Source organism: Rhinoraja longicauda, chromosome 32, assembly GCF_053455715.1.
Source record: "Rhinoraja longicauda isolate Sanriku21f chromosome 32, sRhiLon1.1, whole genome shotgun sequence".
Taxonomy (NCBI): Eukaryota; Metazoa; Chordata; class Chondrichthyes; order Rajiformes; family Arhynchobatidae; genus Rhinoraja; species Rhinoraja longicauda.
Genome location: NC_135984.1, coordinates 29,330,200 through 29,341,686, shown reverse-complemented (window position 1 = coordinate 29,341,686; position 11,487 = coordinate 29,330,200). Strand labels below are relative to the sequence as shown.

General features: G+C 48.4%; 1 protein-coding gene across 1 annotated transcript in view; it reads left to right on the top strand.

The window, feature by feature from the left end:
• The first annotated feature begins 928 nt into the window (after nt 1-928).
• The window catches only part of barx2 (BARX homeobox 2), a 64,381-nt gene continuing 53,822 nt past the window's right edge, over nt 929-11,487 (top strand). Inside the window, exon 1 of the mRNA XM_078426722.1 lies at nt 929-1,060. Coding sequence (XP_078282848.1) covers nt 976-1,060 — 85 coding nt within the window. The 5' untranslated portion in view covers nt 929-975. The remainder of the gene's footprint in view (nt 1,061-11,487) is intronic.

Here is an 11,487-nt window from a genome sequence, read left to right as displayed (position 1 = left end):
ACCACAGCACCAGCACCCACACCCCAGCACCAGCACCCACACCCCAGCACCAGCACCCACACCCCAACACCAGCACCCACACCCCAACACCAGCACCTACACCCCAACACCAGCACCCACACCACAGCACCAGCACCCACACCCCAAAACCAGCACCCACACCCCAACACCAGCACCCACACCCCAACACCAGCACCCACACCCACACCCCAACACCAGCACCCACACCCCCACACCCCAACACCAGCACCCACACCCCAGCACCAGCACCCACACCCCAACACCAGCACCCACATCCCCACACCCCAGCACCCACAGCCCAAAACCAGCACCCACACCCCAACACCAGCACCCACAGCCCAACACCAGCACCCACACCCCAGCACCCACACCGAGCACCAGCACCCACACCCCCACACCCCAACACCAGCACCCACACCCCCACACCCATCAGCCCTGCCCCCCTCTCTCCATTACCTATCCCTCTCAGCAAGTGTTGCCGCCTCCTCTTACTCTCACCCAGCTCTCTCCCTCACACCACCTCCACCCTCACCCCCCCCTCACCCCCACCCCCCCTCACCCCCCCCTCACCCCCCCCCCCCTCACCCCCTTATCCCTTAAACATGTGTCACTCACAGATCCCTCCCTCACAGACCTCACCTCACTCAAGCACCCTTCCCTCATCCACTCGTACCCCTCCCACCCCTCTCTCCCCCCTGTCTCCGCTCTCGCTGCCCGGTGGTGCGGGTGTGGGCTGATTGATGGGCGGCCTGTGCTGTGCTGTGCCGGGCCGGGCCGGGCCGGGCCATGCTGTTTATAAGGTGCTGCGGGCGGGCGGAGCCGCGGCTCAGTGCGCTGTGGAGAGCTGGTGTGTGTGACACGGTGACCATGCAGCGCTCCCCGGGGCTGGTGGTGCCGGGGCTACAGGGGCTACAGGGGCTACAGCGGCCGGGCAGCCGGCGCTACAAGACCTTCATGATCGAGGAGATCCTGTGGACAGAGAGTGGCTCGTTAGCCCGGGGCTCGCTGGCCCACCCGCTGCCGCTGCGCTCCTGTGCCGGTACGCGCGCTGCTCGCTCCCCTCTCGGACCCTCCTCCCTCCCTCCCTCCCTCCCTCCCTCCCAGTCAACCGGGACCCGGGGACGGGACATCCCATCCCAGCCCATCCCAGCCCAGCCAAGCCGGGCAGCAGCTCCAACTTCCACCCGCTCACTGCCAGCCCGCTCTGGCCGGCAGCACAGAGCCACTCCGACACTTGGCGCTTTGGCCAACTGGTGTAGCCGTGCGCTGCGACGCGCAGAGCCGAACGCAGTGTGGCCACTGACCAGTCACTGTATCCAGTGTTCCCCACTGACCAGTCACTGTATCCAGTGTTCACCACTGACCAGTCACTCTATCCAGTTCATTGGCCAGTCCCTCTGTCCATTGTTCACCACTGACCATTGACTGTATCCAGTGCTCGCCACCACTGACCAGTTACCGTATCCAGTGTTCACCACTGACCAGTCAATCTATCCAGTTCACTGGCCAGTCACTCACTGACCATTGTGTTCACCACTGACCATTGACTGTCATTGCATCCAGTGCTCACCACTGACTAGCAATAGATCCAGTGCCCCACGCCACTGACCAGTGACTGTATCCAGTGTCAACCAGTGACCAGTCACTATATGCAGTGTTCGCCACCACTGACCAGTATCTGTATCCAGTGTCAACCACAGACCAGTGCCCCACACCTCTCACCTGTGTGGGAACACTCTGCTTATATCACTGACCGGTGACATTATCCAGAGCACAGTGCCATGGAGCGTTCCTGTCCCAAGCATAGAGTCATAGACTGATACAGTGTGGAAACGGCCTTCAGCCCAACTTGCCCACCCTGCCCACATTTGGTCCACATCCCTCCAAACCTGTCCTATCCATGTACCTGTCTAACTGTTTCTTAAATGTTGGGATAGTCCCTGCCTCAACTACCTCCTCGAGCAGCTTGTTCCATACACCTTTGTGTGAACAAGTTACCCCTCAGATTCCTATTAAATCTTTTCCCATTCACCTTAAACCTATGTCCTCTGGTCCTCAATTCACTTACTCTGGGCAAGAGACTCTATGCATCTACCCAATCTATTCCTCTCATGATTTTATACACCTCGATAAGATCACCCCTCATCCTCCTGTGCTCCACGGAATAGAGTCTCAGCCTACTCAACCTATCCCTATAGCTCAGATCCTCTAGCCCTGGCAACATCCTTGTAAATCTTCTCTGTACACTTTCCAGGTTGACAATATATTTCCTATAACATGGTGCCCAGAATTGAACATTTATATACTAAAACTCTCATTTGTTTGTTTGTTCCTGAACTACAGCCAAAACATGATAGCGCGACAATTTTAGGTCCACCTTGCTCACCGTTGTTCCTTTGGTGCTAATGGAAGAAGTCTAATTGAAATCGGTGTTATATATTTAAAGTTATTCACATTTTAAAGTTTAAATCTATCTCCTAGGGAGGGAGGGGGAAGGAGGGAGGGGGAAGGGGGGATTGAAGGAGCTGGAGTGGGGGGGAGAGGAAGGGGGAGGGGAAGGGGGAGGGGAAGGAGGGGGAAGGGCGGGAGGGGTGGGAGGGGGAGGAGAGGGTGCTGCACCAATGCACGAGAGATTTGGGCCTAACGGGTCCACTTGGTCTAGTAATACTCTAAATGCGGCCTCACCAACGTCCTATACAACTGCAACATGACCTCTCAACTTCTACACTCAATATACTGACTGATGAAGGCCAATGTTTCAAGTGCCTTTTTCATCTCCAGATACACCACACCATTGATTTTAACCATTCACTTTACCAAATACATACTCAAGTAAATGTCAAGCATGATTCTGACCTTGGGTGCTCTCTATGTGGAATTGCACATTCTCCCTGTGATTGCTTGTATTTTCCTCCGGGTGCTATGATTTCTCCCACATCCCAAAGATGTACCTTCTGTAAATTGTTCCTAATGTGTTGGGAGTGGATGAGCAAGTGGGATTACCTATAATTGGTTGAATGGGTGATTGATAGTTGGTATGGACTCGGTGGGCTGAAGGACCTGTTTCCAAGTTGTATCTCTAAAACTAAACTAATTCTCGGCCCATTTCCTCAAATAACCAGGAATGTAAATTATTAAGCCCAGGGGATTTTTCAGTCTTCAATCCTATCAATTTCCTTAACATCATTTCTCTGTCACTACTTCATCCTTCTCAATATATTGGTCCATAAAGCCATCCATATACATTCCAGTAATTCCTCCTCCATGGTGTTGTTACTGACAGCATTGCTAACCTATTTTATGCGCAAATTAAAGTCACCCATGATGAAATTGTACTTTGAATTCAGTTACAGTAGCCCTAGAATTTCAATTTCTTCACTTTATGCATTCCTCAGGCCACGTGTTTATTTTATTTATTCATCTATTTCTACGCTGGCTAACATGTGCCACTGGTAGTAATCCTGAGATTACTATCTTTAGGTGTCATTGTTTTTAATTTACCTGAGCTCCCTGTATTAAACTTGTAGGACTTCATTCCTTTCATTACCTGTTCCTAAGTCAGAATCATGCTTGACATTTTTTTTAAGGATATACAATACGATAAGATAGAACTTTATTTATCCCAGGAGGGAAATTGGTCTGCCAACAGTCATAAAGCACAACAATATACATGAAATATGAAATGAAAGTGACGAGTGGAAAAGTCCAGGAATGGGGATGTGCAAAGATTGGGGGTGGGGGGTGGGGGGGGGGGGGGGGGGGAGGGGAGTCAGTCTACCCCATGACAGAAGGGGGAGGAGTTGTACAGTTTGATAGCCACAGGGAAAAAGGATCTCCTGTGGCGTTGTGAGCTACAGATACTGTACGTACCATGGTGACTGATTCTCTCGTTCCCCGTTGAGGCATACTGAGACAACATTCCATCCATTGCATTGTAATTACAGCTGCAGAAACACATATCTGCTCCCCCCCTTCAATCAATTCCCCGATCACTATCACCCTTTCTCCTCCCCTCCAGCCACTGTGGTCACTGCAGCCAGTCCTGCACTCCACTATGCACCAGCTTGTCAGTATTCACCTCCACTCCCCTGGCCACCTTGACTGAATCCCACTATTGCTCCCACTACCGAGCACTGTGAGAAGATATTCATTGCAGATCAAAAAAAATGCAAATCTGAAACAAAATCAGGAAATGCTGGGAACGTTCGATACAATATGATACGATAGAACTTTACAATAAATAAATAAATAATAAGTAGTTTATTCGTCCCACAACGGGGAAATTTGCAGGGTTACAGCAGCAAAGTGGATAGCAAAAATAAATAAGCATTCATTAAAAAAATAAAATAAAATAATCTTCATTTACTGGTGTACTGGGAGCAGTGCTGATTGTGCAGTCTGATGACAGGACCTTTGATATCTCTCCTTCACACACTTGGGGTGAAGTCTGTCTCTGAAGGAGCTCTCGGTGCAGTGACAGTGTCCTGCATGGGGTGGGAGGAGTCGTCCAGCAGCGATGTTAGCTTTGCCATCTTCCTCCTCTCTCCCACCACCTGCACTGAGTCGAGGGGGCAACCCAGGACAGAGCTGGCCTTCTTGATCAGTTTATCCAGTCTCTTCCTGTCAGCAGTTGAGATGCTGCTGCTCCAGCAGACCACTCCATAGAAAATGGCTGATGTCACCACAGTGTGGAAGGTGGTCCTCAGGAGCCCCCTGCACACCAAAGGACCTGAGCCTCCTCAGCAGGTACAGTCTGCTCTGGCCTTTCTTATGCATTGCATTACTATTATCAGTCCAGTCCAGTTTGTTGTTCAGGTAAACACCCAGGTACTTATAAGAGTCCACTCTCTCAATGTCCATTCCCTGGATGTTCACCGGTGTCGAGGGGGCGTGGCTGTTCCTGCGGAAGTCCACCACCATCTCCCTGGTTTTCCTCGCGTTGATCTGGAGGCCTAGTGTGTGTAAGATAGTGTTAATGTGCGGGGATCGCTGGGCGGCACGGACTCGGTGGGCCGAAGGGCCTGATTCCGCGCTGTATCTCTAAATCGAAATCATTCTGAAGAAGGCTCCCGACCCAAAAGGTCACCTATCCATATTCTCCAGGGGCGCTGCCAGACCCACTGAGTTACTCCAGCACTTTGTGTTTTCTTTTCATTCCATTAACCTTCTTAATTACTTGTTGTACCTGCATGTCTGCTGTTTGTGCTTCATGCATTTGGACCCTCGATGCTTTTGTATAGTTGCAATGTAAATAATAACCAGTTTTCCCATTCTATTTTCCAAAGTAGATGCTCCCGCATTCCTCCACATCTGCCAACCTCTTGCCCCTGACTTTAACCACCAAGATATTTTTGCAGACAATCGACAGCCTGTTGTTTAAGGCCCCTTGGGCAACAGTGACCATAATATGGTGGAATTCTGCATTAGGATGGAGAGTGACACGGTTAATTCAGAGACTAGGGTCCTGAACTTGAATAAAGGAGACTTTGAAGGGATGAGATAGGAGTTGGCTAGGATAGATTGGCAAATTATACTTAAAGGGTTGACAGTGGAGAGGCAATGGCGAAGATTTAAAGACCGCATGGATGAACTCCTGAAATTGTTCATCACTGTCTGGCTAAAAAATAAAACTGGGATCGGTCAAAGTCAGCATGGATTTAAGAAGGGGAAATCATGCTTGACTAATCTTTTGGAATTTTTTGAGGATGTAACAAATAGAATGGATAAGAGAGAGCCAGTGGATGTAGTGTATCTGGACTTTCAAAAAGCCTTTGACAAGGTCCCACACAAGAGATTTGTGAGCAAAATTAGAGCACATGGTATTGGGTATTGACATGAATAGAGAACTGGTTGGCAGACAGGAAGCAAAGAGTAGGAATTAACGGGTCCTTTTCAGAATGGCAAGCAGTGATGAGTGGGGTACAGCAAGACTCGGTGCTGGTACCTCAATTGTTTACAATATATATTAATGATTTAGATGAGGGAATTAAATGTAACATCTCCAAGTTTGCAGATGACACAAAGCTGCGAAGCAGTGTGAGCTGTTATGCTATGAGGCTGCAGGGTGACTAGGATAGGTTGGGTGAGTGGGCAGAAGCATGGCAGATGCAGTTTAATATGGATAATCCACTTTGGTGGCAAGAACAGGAAGGCAGGTTATTATCTGTATGGTGTCAGATTAGGAGAAGGGGAGGTACAACGAGACCTGGGTGTGCTTGTACATCAGTCACTGAAAATAAGCATGTAGGAACAGCAAGCACTGAAGAAAGCCAATGGCATGTTGGCCTATATTGCGAGAGGATTTGAGTTTAGGAGCAATGAGGTCCTACTGCAGCTGTACAGGGCCCTGGTGAGACCGCACCTGGAGTATCGTGTGCAATTTTGGCCTCCTAATTTGAGGAAGGACATTATTGCTATTGAGGGAATGCAGCGTAGGTTCATTAGGTTAATTCCCGGGACGGCGAGATGGACGTATGGTGAAAGAATGGGTTGACTGGGCTTGTATTCACTGGAATTTGGAAGGATGAGAGGGGATCTTACAGAAACATATTAAATCCTTAGAGGATTGGACAGGATAGATGCAGGAAAAATGTTCCCGATGTTGGGGGAGTCCAGAACCAGGGATCTCAGTTTAAGAATAAGGGGTATGCCATTTAGGACTGAGATGAGGAAAAACCTTTTCATCCAGAGAATTGTGAATCTGTGGAATTCTCTGCCACAGAAGTCAGCAGAGGCCAATTCACTGAATGTTTTCAAGAGAGAGTTGGATTTAGTTCTTAGGGTTAAGGGAATCAAGGGATATGGGGAAAAAAGCCGGAACGGGGTACTGTTTTTAGATGATCAGCAATGATATTATTGAATGGCGATGCTGGCTCGAAGGGTCGAATGGCCTACTCCTGCACCTATTTTCTATGTCTATGCTTCTATGCAACATTCCTGGGTACTCTGCCTCTGCACACAGCAGCTCCTGCCCCCTCCATCTATCAGCAACGATATTCTTAAAGGCAAGCAGAGTTGTTGTGTACCAGACGTGTGGGGAGTGTAAGGGCTGTGCACACTGGCGTCTCAGCTCACTGGGCCCACTTTAGCATACAGAGGGTGTACACTGGGCCCACTTTAGCATACAGTGGACACTCGTGTTGGACCTCTCAGGGATTATTTATTCTAACTTGGGGCATCAATGCAAGATTCATTATGTCATCATCACGATACTCACACTCAGATACCTAAACTCTAATTTATTGGTTTGTTCACACTATCTCTTGCCTGGTTACTTGATCCTCATCAGAATTGGGAGCCCCAGATTAAATCATCACACCCAATCACAGAAACTCTGAGACCAACTGCAGTACTATGGGTGTCAATGTCCCATCACATGATAGGGAAATGTGGGCTTGCCACCTACTGCAAACTGAATAGAAAGTTTTAGAGTCATAGAGCCATACAGCGCAGAAACAGGCCGTTCAGCCCAACTTGCCCACACCAACCAACATGTCCCAGCTACACCAGTCCCACTTGCCTGCATTTGGTCCATATCCCTCTGAACCTGTCCTTTCCATGTACATGTCTAATTGCATCTTAAACATTGTGAAAGTCCCTGCCTCAACTACCTCCTCCAGCAGCTCCATCCATACACCCATCACCCTTTGCCTGAAAAAGTTACCCCTCAGATTCCTATAAAATCTTTCCCCCTTCACCTTAAACCTATGCCCTTTGGATCTTGATTCCCCCACTCTGGGCAAGAGGCTCTGTGCGTCCCCCGATCTATTCCTCTCATGTTCTAGTTTAATTCTAACTGAAACCCTGATGTTCTGCGAGAAACTCCAAAGTTTGGAATAAAATGATGATGTTGGTGCCCAAGGATGGTGCCTGAATCAGTCAGGGTCACCCTGGCTTGGTCCTGTAATTGCCAAAGTCACTGATAACACAACCACCTATTTCTGAGAGGGTGGATTTGCAGACTTTGCAGACGGTAGCTTTAGATTGTGAATGACAATTTACGTTACTGAACTCCCACTATACGGAGCATTCTGGTGTTGCGTTATGCTGCACGTACCCAGTGATGTGCTGGGTATTATCTGTCCTTGTACTACAGCTGTCAACCCTGAGTTATATTGGCATAAGCCGCTCTCGTTCTGACCAAGGATGCCACATATATTGTGCAGGTCTTCTGCAAGTCTTGCCTTCGGTTGCCATCTATTCTGGTTAGCTGGCACATTGTCATCGGCCTGTAAGCAGGGTTATGCTTGGCCAGACTTGCTGGAGTCAGGAGATCGGAGACTTTACATTGGTGCTGGCTGGTTTCTCATTGCTTGTGTGTTTATAACATGGATTTTCAATGCCAGATAATAATTCAGACCAAATGCCAATGGGTTCAAGGCCGACTGAGCTGTGGCCATGTTTGCAGATGCTTTGTGCTCTGATAACTCCAGCAGTATTTCTCCACATCCTGGGATGGGGGTGAAGAGGAGGAAGAGAAGGTAAAGAGGCAGGGAGGAGAAGGAAGATAGAAGAGAGTGAAGGGCAGAGGGCCAGAGAAGAGGGGAGAAAGGGGAAATTAATGGAATGACTTGCTCAGAGGAAGATTTAAGGTGTTTTGAAAATGTGTAACTTATTAGACCTTTTAGTTAGTCTAGAAATACAGCATTGAAACACACCCTTCAGTCCACCGAATCCACGCCGACCATCGATCACCCATTCACACTAGTTCTATGTTATCCCACTTTCTCATCCACTCTCCACACACTAGGGGCAATTTACTGAGGCCAGTTAACCTACAAACCTGCACGTCTTTGGGATGAAATATTTCTTAGGGTGAAATATTTCCCAGGCTGTTAAAAGAAACAAGCAGGAACTAAAGAAGTTGAGAGCTGAAACTAAAATTGGTTGTGGAGTTGCTAATGAGAAGAAAATGTATAGATTGCAGGAAGATGGTAAATTGAAGAGAACGATAGCAAATGGAATTTAAGCCAGAGAGAAGCAAGGTTTAAGCAAGTGTGAGAGAGTGCATTGGAGAGATGCAACAGGAGCAGGGTAATATACAATAAGTAGAAAGATATTGAGTGGTGTAAAGAAAAAGAGAGATTATGGTTCTTTAAAGGTAATAGGACAGAATGTATGGAAGGCCCTAGGGAGTGTGGTGGAATAGAAGGAATCTGCCGTATGTCCAAGCGTGCCTGATGGTGGCAGCACAAGTAGATAAGGTGCACAAAATATAAGAGCAGGGAGTTACAGTCCAACTTTATATTCTATAGGTCAGGTCACAGTTGGAGCATGGTGTACATGGTGTACAGTGTGTACATGGTGTACATGGTGTACAGTGTGTACATGGTGTACAGGGTGTACATGGTGTACATGGTGTACAGTGTGTACATGGTGTACAGTGCTCAGGGTGTACATGGTGTACATGGTGTACAGTGTGTACAGGGTGTACATGGTGTACATGGTGTACAGTGTGTACAGGGTGTACATGGTGTACAGTGTGTACATGGTGTACAGTGTGTACATGGTGTACAGTGTGTACATGGTGTACATGGTGTACAGTGCTCAGGGTGTACATGGTGTACATGGTGTACATGGTGTACATGGTGTACAGGGTGTACATGGTGTACATGGTGTACAGGGTGTACATGGTGTACAGTGCTCAGGGTGTACATGGTGTACATGGTGTACATGGTGTACAGTGCTCAGGGTGTACAGTGTGTACAGGGTGTACATGGTGTACAGTGTGTACAGGGTGTACAGGGTGTACAGGGTGTACAGGGTGTACATGGTGTACAGGGTGTACATGGTGTACATGGTGTACAGGGTGTACAGGGTGTACATGGTGTACATGGTGTACATGGTGTACATGGTGTACAGTGCTCAGGGTGTACAGTGTGTACATGGTGTACAGGGTGTACATGGTGTACAGGGTGTACAGTGTGTACAGTGTGTACATGGTGTACAGGGTGTACAGGGTGTACAGTGTGTACAGTGTGTACATGGTGTACAGGGTGTACAGGGTGTACAGGGTGTACAGGGTGTACATGGTGTACAGGGTGTACATGGTGTACAGGGTGTACATGGTGTACAGTGTGTACATGGTGTACAGGGTGTACATGGTGTACAGTGTGTACATGGTGTACAGTGTGTACATGGTGTACAGGGTGTACAGGGTGTACATGGTGTACATGGTGTACAGGGTGTACAGGGTGTACAGTGTGTACAGTGTGTACATGGTGTACAGGGTGTACAGGGTGTACAGGGTGTACAGGGTGTACAGTGTGTACATGGTGTACAGGGTGTACAGTGTGTACAGGGTGTACAGTGTGTACATGGTGTACAGGGTGTACAGTGTGTACATGGTGTACAGGGTGTACAGTGTGTACAGGGTGTACAGTGTGTACATGGTGTACAGGGTGTACAGTGTGTACAGGGTGTACAGTGTGTACATGGTGTACAGGGTGTACAGTGTGTACAGGGTGTACAGGGTGTACAGGGTGTACAGGGTGTACAGTGTGTACAGGGTGTACAGTGTGTACATGGTGTACAGGGTGTACAGGGTGTACAGTGTGTACATGGTGTACAGGGTGTACAGGGTGTACAGGGTGTACAGTGTGTACATGGTGTACAGGGTGTACAGGGTGTACAGGGTGTACAGGGTGTACAGGGTGTACAGTGTGTACAGGGTGTACAGGGTGTACATGGTGTACAGGGTGTACAGGGTGTACAGTGTGTACAGGGTGTACAGGGTGTACAGGGTGTACATGGTGTACAGGGTGTACAGGGTGTACAGTGTGTACAGTGTGTACAGGGTGTACAGGGTGTACAGGGTGTACATGGTGTACAGGGTGTACAGTGTGTACAGTGTGTACAGGGTGTACAGGGTGTACAGGGTGTACAGGGTGTACAGGGTGTACAGGGTGTACAGGGTGTACAGGGTGTACAGGGTGTACAGGGTGTACAGTGCTCAGGGTGTACAGTGTGTACATGGTGTACAGTGTGTACATGGTGTACATGGTGTACAGTGTGTACATGGTGTACAGTGTGTACATGGTGTACATGGTGTACAGGGTGTACAGGGTGTACATGGTGTACATGGTGTACAGGGTGTACAGTGTGTACATGGTGTACAGGGTGTACAGGGTGTACAGTGCTCAGGGTGTGATGCAGACCCTTCAGCAACCAGGGTTTTTGAGATGCCGTGATGAAGTGAATTGAATTGAATTGAATACATTTTATTAGCCAAGTACAGTATGTACACATACAAGGAATTTGCCTTGGTGCTTTGCTCGCAATCAACAACACGATAAACAGTAAACAATTAAGAATAAAACATAATAATTTAAACATGTGAAGAATGAAATAAAATACCAGAGCAAAAGGAGGCTACAGACCTTTGGCTGTTGAGTAGAGCAACTGCTTGTGGGAAAAAAAGCTGTTTTTATGTCTGGCTGTGGCTGCTTTGACAGTCTGGAGTCGCCT